Raw genomic sequence first — 15696 nt, 5'->3', positions numbered from 1 at the left:
TTTTTCTGTCCTTTCTTATTCCTGCCTGACTTGTACCTTCTGTGTCACCCATCTGTTGTATCTGTTACACAGGAGACTTCACCTTTCCCACAACAACAAAATGGTCACTTTCATGACCATACTCTTTCCATTGCTTTCTTGCCAGTCATCATAAACTTTGTTTTGCTTTCACTGAATTCCGAGCAATTGCTAAGGGGTTGGCTGCCTTGATGCATCTTCTCCAGATATTTCTATTTCAAGCATCTTCTGCTAAACCTTTCTACAAAACCTGCCTCACTTTATTACATCATTCTAACCCTTTGCCATCCTCTTGGCCTTCTACCTCTAACAGGTTCCATCCAAGCCTTCTTATATCCTCCTTCTCCACTCATCCTTACCACATGCCTAAAACCATATCATTCTTGTCTCTTTTTCATATCCGCAATTGTTACCACTCCAGCACTTCTCCCATTTCTTTATTTTCCAGCCTCTTGAGTAACGGGATCCCCAAAATCTACCTCAGCATCCTCATTTGTTTGCTCCAGCTTCTGTTCCTCTTTCTTCCTTAATGCTCATTCTCTGAACCAAACAGCATTTTTAGTTTGATTAGGGTACAATACGTCTTTATTTTTAGTTTATTTGGCATTCTTTTGTCACTCCTACCCCTGCCACCTTCCTCCACTTCCCCCCCAGCAGTTTTTAGCCTTTTTTCAACCTCACCTAAGTAATTGAAATTCTTTATCCATTTCAAATCTAAGTCTCTTCTATCTTGTGTAAATAAACTATGCCATCCCTGTTTGCTGGACATCATAACCTCTATTTTACCCACATTTACCTTCATATCACCCCAATCAAGAGATTCCTCTCTCTCTCTCTTACCCTTCTCTACAATTCTTCAGTCAGTCTGATGTAATTGCAAAATCATCAGCATATAACAATTCCCATAGATTTTAATTCCTAATCCTTGTACTCAATACATACATACCAACATACCAATACAAACAAGTGTTCACCCTTGATGCAAACCAACTCTAACTTCAGACACTTCTGTTTTGCCACAGGCTGTGTGATTGTCTTTAAATGTTGTAATTGTTGTGAGCATCTTAAACAGGTCTCAATAAGACAGGGCAGAGAAATTATTAACAACTTTGACTGAAGTATACAGATCCTGGGTGTACAGAATATTCGCTTTTTCCTAATTTTCCTTTCAAGTTTAAGTTTTGATAATGTCTGCCAAAAAGACAGTATTCAGTTGCATGTGAGTCCAAGAAACATTGACCTAGGCTGATAGGGTGGATGCATTACAGTCACTTGAAACTTCAAATTTTTCTTGCTTTTGTTTTCAGCAAAAACCTAAAAATCTGCTGCTTTTGTTTCTTTAAACCTCCACGTGTGTGTGAGAGAGAGTTAGTTAGTTAGTTATAAATGATTTGTTTAACCAGACCTCTGAACTCTTTTAGGGTTCTTCTCAGACTGGGAAAAGAATGGGGGAAAGAGTACATAAAAAAATTAAGTAGTTAACTAAATAAATAAATAATAAAAAAAAAAAGGGGAGAGAATTAGAAAAACAATCTAGAAAAAACCAATCGAGAAAAAAAAAAAAAAAAAAAAAAAAGGAAGATTATATTTTACTTATCAATTTAATTTTGTTTAGGAAGAGAATGATATTATTAATTGAAAGAGAGAGAGAGAGAGAGAGAGAGAGAGAGAGAAACTACTGGCCCAGTTAAGTTGTTGCACTGACAGATATCCATGTAAAAATCAAATAATTCAACTGTATTAAAAATAATGATAATTTTAGTAAAACTGTTGTTTTATGTACTGTACGCAATTATATTTCATGCATTATTGTCATATCACATTTTAATTTATGAACAGCAAACATGTGCCATTTGCATTCTGTTAATGTTTACATTCTTAAAACCATCAGCTGATTGCATTTTACTAACATTACCACAGTGATAGTTCCTAAATGAAACGCATTTCGGAGGTTTGTTGATACGTAAATTATCAAAGAGTTTAAAAATGCAACTTGCTTCATTTATAAATGCAGTAAACTAAATGAAGTAATGCTGTGATTTCGCCAGTATTGGATGTTGCTTCTGGCTCTTCCAAAACCTTTTGTAGCCTGCACATTATCCGTTCCACTGCCACAGTTACAACTGAAAAATTAGTGGCATACTTTCTTAAGAGTTTCCTCTCCAGTGAGTGAAGGATGAATAAAGATTTATGTTAATTCTTATTAATGGAAGTCACCACTGAAAATTACCAAATTTCTAACAAGTTGACAACTGTAACGAAACCCTTAATAAACGTGTGTTAGTTACAGTAGCTGACATCGGCAAACAGCTGTTTCTCAATTCGATTGTTTACGTCAGTACTTGCTGCTGTTTATACCAGTGTCTTGCACACAGTAGTAAGTGGTTGTTAATTATAAGAAACAGTAATGAATTCTTAAACAAATCACAATGTTGGTAAGCCTGATTTAATGTATGAAGATCCTCATTTAACCTAATAAACTTTGGCTTCTAGGCCTATTTATTAGTTACAAGCTAACTCAGATAAATATGCATTATCAGTGATATCTACCAAAACTGGGGGGGCATAGAAAGTCTAGCATAGCGTAACGTATATGATGAAATCATTTTTGGACAAAATTTTAATGATCACATAGTACACGACATCAGAAGATACAAGAGTATATATGCAGTACGCAAATTATGGTTCTTTTGCATCCTGTATATTTTTGAGTTTCACAGAATGTTTTCATTGGAAATAAACTGTGCTTGTGTTTTTACGAAGCAAGCTTCAGTTCCAAAATCCAAAAAATCCAAACACTGAAACGTGTGGCGCTGCCCTCGTAGCTTCTCAAGAACTAATGGTGGCTGATTAAAAAACGTCCTGGATCATGGGCATTCCCAAACCACAGAATGCCACATTTTTGAGGTCAGGCTGTAATATACAGAACATAAAAAAACCATTTGTCTAGTGTGAGCCTTCACTGGAAGCTTAAAATCAGAAAAAATCAAAATCAAAAATTGAGCTTCAAAATTAACAAAGATTTGAGTTCCATTTAGAAGTGCAACAAAATTATCCTCACCTTGACCAACACAACAGAAATTTTAAAATGTTATGTTAAAGAGCCTAAGAAATTATCTGAACGTTACCTTCCATATATACCTTCCATACTGTGATATTCCTGGACATAAAGCTCAGAAAGAAACACATTGGATACAGCAACCTTAATTACAGTTTTTATAAGCAGTTTAAAACAATCTTGGAAATATTCCTTATTAATAGTAAACTACTACAATTACAAAGAATAGTTAAATGTAACCTACCTGTGTGTCTTTGCCATCACATACAATCCAGACTGGGATACTCTCAGATGCCTTGTTAAAAACCTTCCTCAGAGCCACATTAAATTTTGAGGCAATCAACCTTCAAAGGAATAAAATTATTACCAGATGACATACAAAACTGAAAGGTGAACTGTATTACATCAATCTGTCAAAGTGGCATACAAACGTAGTACAATACCATGAGATCCAAAGCCAATGTACACTGCGGTTTCATTATAACTAATTACTGATCAGTAATATTAAAAATCTAAAAAAAATCATGTTTAGTCTTATGACAAAGGATAAACATGATCTACAGAAAAATAGAAAATTCTCAAAGTATTTTGTATTTTTTCTAATATACAAACCTGAGTTCTTTACACAGGACTTAGCTTGCGAACGTGAGCTGAACAGCCGTTTAACTTTCAGACAAGGTTGTTAACTATCGACAGTAGGGAGAAGCCCTGCCCACCTGTTGTCTGCACTCCATTTTGCCTTTCGGCCCAAGTACCAGAATGAAGGGTGGCTGACGTGGGAGGTACATGTAAAGAACTCAGGTTTGTATATTAGGAAAAACACAAACTACTTTAAAAATTTGCTATTTGTTCCTACACAAATATTCAGAAGGCCAGACCTGACACTCCAAACAGGGATTTGATTGACTACAGTCATGCCACACACACAAAGTGTGAGGATCAACCTCAATTGAAGAGGGAAACCAATTACTGTGCAAGGTCTGTCTTTCTGCAGGCAGCTCCTAAGGATTAATGGTTTTCTCTTAGTAGAAGGCAGTTGTAATTTAGAGGTTTGCATATTTTATTATCAACACAAAATATACAAACAAGCAATGAGGAAAAAAGCATGAAAGCAAACAGCAGTCGGACAGAGAGCACAGCAAATGTCTTCACTTGACAGAGGCCGAAAGCAAAGTGGAGCGCAGACCGATGAGTGGGTAGGGCTTCCTCCTACTGTTGGTAATTAATGTCCTTGTCTGAAAATTAAAGGGCCATTCCAGCTCGCGTTTGCAAGCTAAATCCTATGTAGAGAATAAAGGTTTCTATTTGTGCAAGAACAAAATAATATTACAGTAATAGAAGTTACATAATACTGTACAGTAACAATCTGAACTAATAAGGAATGTATATCCAACCATTTACGAAATTTTGTCAGAATATTCATTATTTCCAATTTATCCCATTATCAAAATTTTAAAGAAATCCAAATTATAAGTAAAACTTAAATCATATTGTTAAAGACAAATCATCAGAGACAGTTCTATGAGAGAAGTATTTACACTCAGTAGTCTGGTTTAACTAATTACAGTAATAATAATAATAATTAATAATAATAACAATAAACAATGGATGAGATCTTCTCTAAGAGCACAGTGTTTCTATGTCACTTAATTTACACAGTCTTCTCCATGCATCGTTATAACCTGCTTTTCATCAGTGTTTAGCTGAAATATTAGGTTTCCTTACGTCATATGAAGACGTTCAGTTGTAAAGGGTTTATTTCATCTGACATTTTGACTCTCACTCTAACAGTCATCAACTGTGACCCATATGTGTGCTATAAATATCTGTTAACCTTGTATCTTAATACAGTCACTTACGTAAGTCTCAATACAATCACTTACGTAAGTCTCAGTGGGAGAAGGCTATTAGACACATGGAGAAGACTGTACAAATTGAAGGCTACAGAACAGCTATTAAATAAAATAAAAATAAAAATTAGGCTACAGAACAGCTATTAAATAAAATAAAAATAAAAATTAACTCATTACTCAGCCTTTAAAGCAGATATGGGAGAATATGAGATTCTTGCTTTCTTCTTTGCAACAGGGAGGGATACAGTGAGAGGTGATAAATCAGATGATTCATCAGCCAGAGAGAATGGGCACTTCAGTGGGGATCCAGTGACATCTAAATCTGGAAATAAAAAAACGAGCAATGTGCAGTTCATCATGCATACAGAAATTAGTATAGGGTCAGAAAGGACATCCAATTAAAAGAAATACGCAGAAAATAAGCAGTCAGCAAATATTGATTGGTTAGTTATGATGTTTGGTTTATAATGTTTAGAGGCTCCTAAGGAGTTTCACATGTATATTTAAAAGTTTCACTACAATCTTTTAGTTAAAAAATGTTTAAAAATACACTAAACATCTGTCATACAATAAATTTGCCAAAAAATTAATTCCCACAACCTATTCCATTCAGTAGTATGACCATTGATGACTTATGTACCGTACTTATTTGCAACTAGAAACTGAATTCCCATAACCTATTCCACTTAGTGGTAAGGCTTTTTGTTGAATATTGTACCTATTTGAATCTAATGTGGGTACCCATAAACAAGTACAGGTCAACCACCAGTAATCTGGCATCACTGGGGCCTGCAGGGTGCCAGATTAGTGATGTTCCTGGATTACCTACTGGTTGGTTAATAAGGAAACAAGAAATATGAAAATCAAGTGAAATTTTAATGAAGCACGGGCAAAATAAATGGTACAGTACTGATAATTCTGTTGACTCACATTCCTTACTGCTGCTTCCAAAGTGAAGAGCAGTTATATTGCAACTAGGCACATTCATGTCTTGCGATGAAGGGCTGTCAGGATTCCTATCTTCATCTTGGAATTCTTTTAAGATATTTTATGCTATTGTCATCTGTATTTTTTACTGTATTTTATCATTTTTTTTATTTTTACTACCCAAAAGAATCAGGGTAAGTACAAATGCACAAACTCATTTGCTGGTGTTGGGGAACTTGCTACAGCTTGCTTTGGTTCGTGTTGTTACACTTATGATTTTTTAATTTACATTTTACGCTATTCTCATCTATGTTTCTGCTGTATTTTCTCTTTTTTTTTTTTCTTATTTTAACAATCCAAAAAACTGAATTGTGTGCATAGGTTATGTACATACGTACACACTTATTCGCTGGTGTCAGAGGACTTGCTACAGCGTGCTTTGTTTCGCATTGTGACGCATATGACTTTCTTATTTATATTTTATGCTGTCTCAGTACTCATCGTTAATTGGTTACAGAAGGCACGACAAGTGCCGATAACAACGAGTACCAAATGTATTTTTCCCATAAAGAATAATGTCAAGTGAATTCATTCGTACCAGGCCACCCCAGACAATGCCATTTTAAAAGACATTTTTGCGACGCTGGGCTTGTATTTTACTTTTATACAACATAATTGTAAATAAAGAAAACAATAATTAGATTTAACAAAAATAAATATTGTATAAAGTAACTTCGTTTTACCTTTTGCTTTTTCACAAACCATGGCCTTGATAACACTACCACTGCTATTTTTCATTTATCCAGATCAACAAAAATCTTTTCCAACTTCCTCGAAAGATTTAAGACCTATTTTGTCATTGTTTTGATTCCTTTAACAACAGTCAGAGCTTTGTTTCTTTATTTTTCAGAATTGTGATAAAATTCTTGGCTCACGGTACTCTGCAGAAAGATGTAGTATGTGTGTGCTTCTAGCTAAATTCCTTTTCTGCTCACTATTATTCCTACAGGTTTACAATCCCTTAAGCCGTTTCTGGTCCCACTTAATGTGGGAAATTCTTGTTTACCATATATACAGTACTCTAGTACTTTCCAAAATAATTTTGAATCAAATTTTAGGAGCAAGCATCATACCCAAGGAGACTGGAGCTACTAAATGTGTGTGAACATTTGGCCCCAGTTAGGCTGTCAACTGTTACACCAATTGTAGCCATTTACAAAAGTCAAAATGTAAATGTATTTCAAGTAATGTTAACTTCAATAAAACTGGTGTTTTACTTAACGTATTCAGATACAGGCAGTCCCCGGTTAACCGTGGGGGTCCGTCCCTGGCCGAGCGCCGCTAACCAAAAATCAGCAATAACAGTGCTGAAAACTCTGCCTAACATTGCCACTGACCAGAGATTGGCGCCAAAATCCCCATTTAACAGCGCTGTTAACCGGAAATCGGCACTGAGATCCCCACTTAATGGCGCCAAAAGTCCAGTTAACGATGTCACTAGCCAAGTGCTGTAACACTGAAACGCCATTAATCGATGCCACCGTTAAGCGGGGACTGCCTTACTTTGTATTTATTGTCGTATTATCGTATTACAAAACATGAACAGCACGATCATGCGTCATTTGCATTCTGATGTTCACATTCTCAAAAACATCAGCTGGTTGTGTTTTACCAACATCATCATTGTCATTTGTGTTGAATAAAACTTAATTTGCAGATATACTTTTGTGTGACTTATCAAAGCTGGGTTAAAAATGCATCTTGTCTTTATTTATAATTGCTGGTATTTTTCACTGAGAAATATTCACTAATTACTGTATTTTCATCTCTTCATGACTAAATGCACTTTTTGTGATAAAACTATTAAAATACCCATGAATAAGCATTTTTAGAGGGTTTTTCTTGTGTTTAAACTATCAAAATGGGCAGTTCTAAGTGTTTTTAGAGGGGTTTTAAGTATTCGCGGATTTTAGCTATTCGGGGACGTTTACTGTACACTGATATTAAGTAATACAATTCTATATCCCAATATGTTGATGGGAATAATGATGGAAAAACATGGTTGTCAACTTTCAATTTGACACTTATAAGTGAAGAGGAGGAACAAGAAGAACAAAGAAAGGAAAGAAGAAGAGGATAAAGAAAATTACCCTTATTATAGAAATTATAAAAACATCACTGTCAGCAATTAACAAATGTAGAACATATTGTTAAAAAAAAATATATATAAATGCATACAGACCTAGACTAAGGACAGTTGGATGCAGGACTCTTCCAAACATTTTGTTACCAGAGAAGTAAGTGTTTGACAGGTAGACACAAATCTTCATCAATGAATGCATTTACAATTCAATAAATTTTCAATTATTCAAAAATAGAAGACCCAGAAATTACATTCCCGTACATGATACTTTGCATTAGTATCATCCATCCTTTTTTAGGGGAGGGGGGGTAGAGGTAATTGTGAAGTCAGATACTGTACCTATACCTTCTGACTCAAGCCCAGAAGCTTTTTAAAACCAGTAACAATCCCAGTAGACTAAAATATCTTTGGTGGCAAGAAAATTGCCCGGTAATAACAAAAGACAATACAGAGGTTGCTTGGTGATTAGCTTGACTTAAGAGGGGGATTTCTACCTCATTACCAGTCACAACCTCTCAAAGCAAGAGTTTGGTAGCTATAAGCTAATCACAGTAGTCACATACCAATGGTTCTTGAGAGAATGATCTCCGAGGATGGACAATGTCTTCGTATCCTACAGGTGGTAAAAAGGGAAGTACTGCTGAGCAGCATTAATGAAATTTTTGGCGAAGTACAACCAACTGTAAGCTTACGTGTGAGCATGCTTATTTACCATAAATTTTCTCATGGATAGGAAAAAGGAATATCGGACAGGAAATGGAGTGGGACAGAGTAAGGACTGAGAAGTGAAAGAAGCAGTTTATTACTCTAAAAAGTATCTACTATATGTGGGTGTTGCAGTCACAGATTCTAAATATAATTGTATAAAGATGAAGGAGGAACTAAATTCCTAAATTATATGCATAAGCACTAACAATAGTCTTTATATATCCACATCTAGGTTCCAGAGGTTCCATCAGGTCACTAACAATGGTGATGTCATTACATTTACTGTATCAACATTGAATAATCCCTGAATAACATCAACAAACACTTATATTAAATCATGATATGTGCAGGAATCTCAAAATACAAGTATGCCTCAAGCCCACCAAAAATTCCAGAATACAGTATACCTCCACAAAAATAGAACCTTATCCTAGAGCAAATGCAATTACTGTATTTTGCTACACTCTACAGCAATTATTATTTAGTCTTCTTTCAACTACTGTATACATATCAGATTGCCAGCAATTATCTTGAAAGTGCAACTATTTAAAATCCTGAACAAGGATATCTTTACTAACCAACCAATCCTGACATAACTTTTAAATTAAACCCATAAGAAAAAAAAGCTATGTTCCAGCTCTAGTTTTTAAAGTGGAGATTTAGTCTAAGTACAACTAACTGTCTCCTATGCAGTAAATGAACACTGGAGACTAGAACAACTGAATATTAATTTCCTCAAATGCAAATACCAATTTACTTACCAGCACTATATGTTCCCTTAGGTCGTGGAGTGCTGCTTATCTTTCCCTCTGAGTTGACTTGCTTTTCATTATCTTCTAAACTTACAAGTCTTCTGTTACGCTGTAAGGAAAAATAATACTGCTAGATACTTAAAAACAGTTGAGAGCCTTGACTATCTGAGACAGTACTGTCTCACATCAATTATTATAGGAAATAAACTTGGACTGTACCAAAGTCACATTACTTTCAGATTGAATACCTTCATTAGTTTTAGATGAAAGAAAATCACCTATCACCAGACTTTCTGCCAAGCTAAAGATTCTGGATACCCCATTCCTCCATCTCTCCTATTTTGAATGATTCCCTTCCTTTCTCGCCATACAAACCCTTTCTATTGATCAACTGCTCTAGTCTTTTTCCTTCTCTAAATTTCTTATCTTACTCTTTTATCAGTCACATTTTAGGACACTATTTCAAAGAAATACATAGTGTACTTAATTATGCCATTTATTCTACCTATCAGGAAAAATCTCTCCTCAGTAGTTTTCAAAAGTGTACTCTTGATATTCCCTTCTTCCAGCTTAATCATGGCTTGTTGATCGTCATCCATCCCACTTGCCATATAGTCAGTCTTTGTTTGACTTATCTTCCCCAGTACTATCTAACTTATATACACCTATCTGGCTTTCTCTAGTTCCTGCAATGTCATCAGCGTGAAGCATACACCAAGGGCACTCCTCCCTTCTCTCTGAAACAGGCTACGATAAAGTAGTCAAATCAAAAGATACTGTAGGTAAAAACATCCAACGTGCTTCAGTCACCAAACCTACGACCCTAGCAACTATTGCCCCATAGAATATTTATGAGAAAAGATAAAACAGTAAACTGGAAATTCAACAAACCAAAGTAAAGTGGTGTAGAGGAATAAGAGAAGGGAAAAGGCAAGTTGAAATTAGAAAGTACAGGGCTCCATGTGGCTATTGTTGTACAACAATTTTATATACAGTATACTGTAACTAATTTATCAGAGCTTGGAAGATTTTTAAAAGTATAAACCATATAAAAAAGTAATCAAATTACATATTCATATCTTTCAAACAAAGAACACTGACAAGAAGCACTCATGATAACTTTTACCTGTGAAAATCGCTGTACCAGAATGATTTCTGAATGTTGATTAACAGGTAAAAGGATTTCAGGACAATGATCACGAGTTAACATCAACTGTTCTTCAAGTACAACTGCTAATTCACTTTCAGTGCTTTTCCCAGTCATCAACCTGCAATACAAAAGCTTTGCATAATATATATACCTGTACATCATTTTATTCACCATTTGCATTTACCTGGATTAATATATTTTATTTGGATCACAGTGTTTCAGTACAGTACTTTGATTTTTAATTATATAAATTACATCATCACCTTGAAATGTAGAAAATAACTACCACTGCTCTTGCATCATAAAACTTTACCTTGAGCAGAGGTAAAAATGAAGTGCCCAGGCTAGTGTGGACATTTCTAACCAGAGCTTGAAGCCAATAGGTTATAACATTTATGGATATAGGGAAATCAGGCTTGACTTCCTATGGCTGCAGAACAGATGCCTAACACTGAATTATTCCCTTGGTCCTTTTGACATATAATGAAAGTGCCCTAACTATACCTAGGGTTATTTCCTCCCCATCTAGCATCAAAGAAGACAGACTGGGGATCTCAAAAGTCTGGGCAAGGTGCAAGCCTTTAAGCCATTTCTTTTTTATATCAGCAAAATGGGAGAACTGCTCCTTGATGAGTGAAGCCCATGATCCAGGAGAGTGCTGCTGCTCACTAACCCTTTTAAGTGAAGTCATGACCTATAAAAATATTAATGCTTAATTTAAGATTATTTTCTAAATACTTACCTCTCCATTATATAGCTTTTACTTCTGTGCCAGCGGTAGTTCAATGTATTGAAACAAAAAACGAGAACACTCGGTTTTCTGTGAATATCCAACTTCTATCCATCTACTTCCCCCACCTCCACAAAGGGACCAATAGGTACAAACACTCATAGCCAGTCGGTCTACTTCTGTCCACTTTGAATGTGGGGAGGCAAGGATGGCAATTTATATAATGGAGAATTATGTATAATTATAAAATAAAAATCTTAAATTAACCCTTAAGGGGCAGGCTAAATATATATTAAACACACCCCCAGACTGGGCAAACTTTAAGATTGGCCAATTTAAGAAAAAAAACCCATATCAATGGAAAGAGGAAGATATGCAAATGTACATGGTATAAGAAAAAAATTTGAAAAATTTTTCCCTACCTTCCATGGGAAGCTGAAAGTGACTATTTACAACCCTTGTAAAAATATGCTAATTTTACCAAGTTATGCATGTTTTTTCTAATAATTTATTTTATTTTATTTTGTAAAATTAAAATTACAGCTCACACAATCTCATAACAGATAAGAACTAAAATCAGTAACAAATTCTGAGTATATTTGTTGTAAAATGTTTACGAGATTTACTGAGATGGGGAGATGTAGTAACTTTCTGTGAGGTATGCATGTTTTTTCTAATTACAATTATAGCTGACATACTATCATAAAAGAAAAGAACTAAAGCCAACAGCAATCCCTGGGTATTTTTATAAGCAAATAAATAAAAAAGAGGTCATGGAATAGGGAAGGGCAATACTTTCCCCCATCAAGTCTCAAGGCAGACTGATCCCCCTCTGTCCTATGCTGAACTACTACAGTTTCCATAAGTCATTTATCGACCATTGAAGTGATATGAACATCTTTCCCCCTAAATTCATCCAAATCGTATGGCGCGCAACATTAATACTCATACGAGTTAGCCCGTCCATCACTCAAAACCTGTTATAGATACTCATATGACGATGCCTGTCCATTAAGGGTTAAGTGTTTATACTTTTTAAATGAGCCTTACCTCTCCTATCCAATTCCCACATTTGAAAAAGGAGGTGGGCAAAGTGGAAATCAGCCAGCCCTTTAAAGTCTTCTTAGCCACAAAATATTTTGTACAAAACAAGTATTTGTTTACCCAGTGAATTCAATCCATCAGCTATTACTGCCGCCTTAGGATGAGTGTCACTCAGGTTGAGTCCTCGCCATGTAGCTGAGGTCTCTCTGGAGAGTGCCTCACTTCAGGAGGAGGAGGAGGGGTAGGATTACAAAACCCTGCAGAGCCAACGAAGGATAACTAACAAGTGCATACGTACAAAAAAGGTATACAGCAGCGCACCGAGATAACAGACTGTGGTATATTGTACTTCCGGATATATCGTGTGAAATGGAAATATCAACTTGAGGGTTTTTGCCTCCGGATCGAGTGCCAAATTGTTTTTTCAAATCAGGCGCCAAAAGGATGCTGGGAGTTTGAGTGAGGGAGAATGTGCATCACCCACACATGAATACATGTTTATGATCACAGTACACTGTAATTTCACTTTACAATACTGTACTGCAGTAAACGCCCTGTATTCGCAGAGGATGCGTACCACAGCCCCCCGCGAATAGCTAAAAGCTGTGAATACTTAAAACACTTCTAAAAACACTTGAATTGCCTACTTCAAACACAAAAAAAACTCTTAAAAATGCTTACAGGCAGTCCTCGGTTATCGGCGATCCGGTTTTACGGTGCTTGTCTAGCGACGATAGCCGGATTTTCGACACCGATTCCCAGTTATCATCGCTGATAACCAGTTATCGGCGCCGATCACCAGTTATTGGTGGCGCTGATTACCAGTTATCGGCGCTGATTACCAGTTATCGGCGCCGATAACCAGGAATCAGTGTACAGGGACTGCCTGTGTACAGGTAGTATCCTACTTATGATGGGGTTAGGTTCCAAAAAAGCCATCGTTTGTTGGAAAAAATATATCTCGAATATAGGCTAGCCTACACTAGGGTGATCGGTACAACGTATACATATGTGGTAGCCTAGCCCGCACTGTAAAGTATACTCTATACATACACGGTATAGTAATATCAGCTTATACTGGACGTTCATGCAGAGTGACTCATGATAATTCAATACAAAGAGAAACTGAATAAAAGACAAGAATTAAATTGGCCTAAACTAATGTATAATGTATAAATATATGGTAGCATAGCCTACATTACACTGTACTCTATATTCACATATTAATATCATATTATACAAACATCAACATAATGAACATGCATCTTTTCCATGGATCTTTTAAATTTACAACAACGTTATCAGTTCTGAGGTTAATTACAGGTTAATTATAGTCGACAGACAAAAAATAATAGTAATTTCTTGACCGATTATGAAATTTAGGTCTTGAAGACCGAGCGCCGGAACCCATCAGGATTATTCAGCTAAATGCCCAAAATACTACAGAAAAGGTCAATATCCAAGGTAGGCTAATAATTCTACCAGAGAATTTACTATAAAACCACACGTAAAGAAATTTACGCCTACTGGAATTATTTATTAGCATTAGGCCTGTTGGACCGTACGTGGAGTGGAGGACGGGGTTACGCCCTCGTTTCAGCTGTGGCAACTTGACCTAATATCTGTTTCCTTTTGAAATACAATTGACCAAATAATGACAACAGACTGACCAAATAATTTGTTGGGCATTTTAAAACAGGCTTACCGACGTACAAGTGCATAACGTTGCAAAGCCTCGAATAATGCGACGCCAGGTAAACTTACGCCTATGGTTGAGCCTCTTTGCCTAATTTGACTGAATACAATATTAAGCAACACAGAAATAGAAATAGGAGTCTTAAAGCAATAAGACAAGCCTAAGAAAAGTCTTTCTCTATTACCGTCGTCAGACTAGACTGCCGGAACTTGGCACCTTACGCAAAAACACCACTAAAACATTTAAATAACTTTACTTTTCGACAATGCTGGAGAGACTCTGGGGCATCGTGGCATCGCCCATTGTGAAAATGAATCCAAGGAACTGTCTCGAATGACGAAATGGCCGCAGGTCCTAAAGGTTTCAGTGCAAAAGTCAATTTACGCACAAATGGTATTTCAACTTTTCCCTCCATTCACAAACTTGGTGTCGTTGACGGTCTGATCCTCAGGGCTTTCACTGTCAGGTGGGAGGCGTTCGTTTGAAATCTACAGTTTATCTCGTTATTAATCATTTAAAGGGTGTTTATCGTCTAAAATATTCACAGTTAATTAATTTTGGATATTTATCAAGTGTAGGTTTAGAGTGATATCTCGTAGAATGTAAAAATAAAATACATTTGCGGTTTGACTTCACTTTGTTTCACTTTGTTTGGGCTTATGTTCAGCTCTCCACAGGGATGATTCCTTCTATGCCGGGCCCTTGTACGTTTTCAAAATGAAGTGGATCTTATATTTATAATTGTCTTTCAATGTTTTCTCGTCAGTGTCGTAGCTGCTGCAGGATAGTAGAGTCTTTAGTTCTTTTTTTATTTGCTTTCTTCTTATTAAATTGCATAGAAGATTATTAGTCAAAGCCATGATCCGTAATGTTCTTCACCTTTGACACATTCTTTATATAATGTGCACTTATTGCCATTATATGTTTTATATGTTTAGTATCACTATGATCTTTCTTTACACAATTTTTACACTTGAAGATGTTGCTAGCACATTCATTTGATTTGTGATTTTCACCACATCTAGGGCAAGTTTGGTCATTTCCACAATTTATTGCGCTGTGACCAAATTCCTGACGTTCATAGCATTGATAGGACATGTAACAGTGTACACAATTGTCACCTCTATCATAGATAGCCTTTCGTTTTTGTGGTGTGCATTTGATGATATATATGTTTATATTTGTCATCTTTGGCTATCATTTCCTTTACAATTTTCAGGTCATCATTTTCAGAAGTGAGGCTACCTATCCATGGATTTTTCTTTACAATGTTATTGACAATGTCATCTTCATCCTTCAGGACATAGACTACTTTTGGTTTAAGTTTACCCTTCTCATTTACTGATACATGGTTGATTTTCTGAATCTCCATTTCTGCCTTTTCTAATTTTTTCCTGTCTGGAAGTCTTACAAATGAGTGTCCATCTCTTGTTGTTTTAACCTGTTCAACTGGCGCCGTTATTTTACACATAGTTTGTCTCTTGTCATTAGCTCCTGTGCTCTCCTCGTTTGTAGATTTGATCAGAAGCACTTTTTTTGTCTTTAGTGATTCAGCATAAGTTTTTTCCATGTTCGCCATGGTTTTTACATCTTTATCAACATTATCAATTTTGTTTT

The 15696-nt window shown here is 35.8% G+C and overlaps 1 protein-coding gene across 4 annotated transcripts in view; it reads right to left on the bottom strand.

Moving 5' to 3' along the window:
• The window catches only part of Zwilch (zwilch kinetochore protein), a 32538-nt gene extending 17995 nt beyond the window's left edge, over positions 1-14543 (bottom strand). The window contains exons 1-5 of one of the 4 annotated variants that reach the window (XM_067119463.1): positions 14336-14543; positions 10586-10727; positions 9469-9568; positions 5107-5251; positions 3321-3420 (exon numbers count right to left, since the gene is read on the bottom strand). In XM_067119463.1, the coding sequence (XP_066975564.1) occupies positions 3321-3420; positions 5107-5251; positions 9469-9568; positions 10586-10727; positions 14336-14382 (534 nt within the window). In that variant the 5' untranslated portion in view covers positions 14383-14543. Of the gene's footprint in view, positions 1-3320; positions 3421-5106; positions 5252-9468; positions 9569-10585; positions 10728-14088 lie in introns of all 4 variants that reach the window. The other 3 variants (XM_067119465.1, XM_067119467.1, XM_067119464.1) reach the window with 3 other exon arrangements.
• Between the last annotated feature and the right edge of the window lie 1153 nt (positions 14544-15696).

Source organism: Macrobrachium rosenbergii, chromosome 17, assembly GCF_040412425.1.
Source record: "Macrobrachium rosenbergii isolate ZJJX-2024 chromosome 17, ASM4041242v1, whole genome shotgun sequence".
Taxonomy (NCBI): domain Eukaryota; kingdom Metazoa; phylum Arthropoda; class Malacostraca; order Decapoda; family Palaemonidae; genus Macrobrachium; species Macrobrachium rosenbergii.
This window is presented reverse-complemented; position numbering and strand designations above follow the sequence as displayed.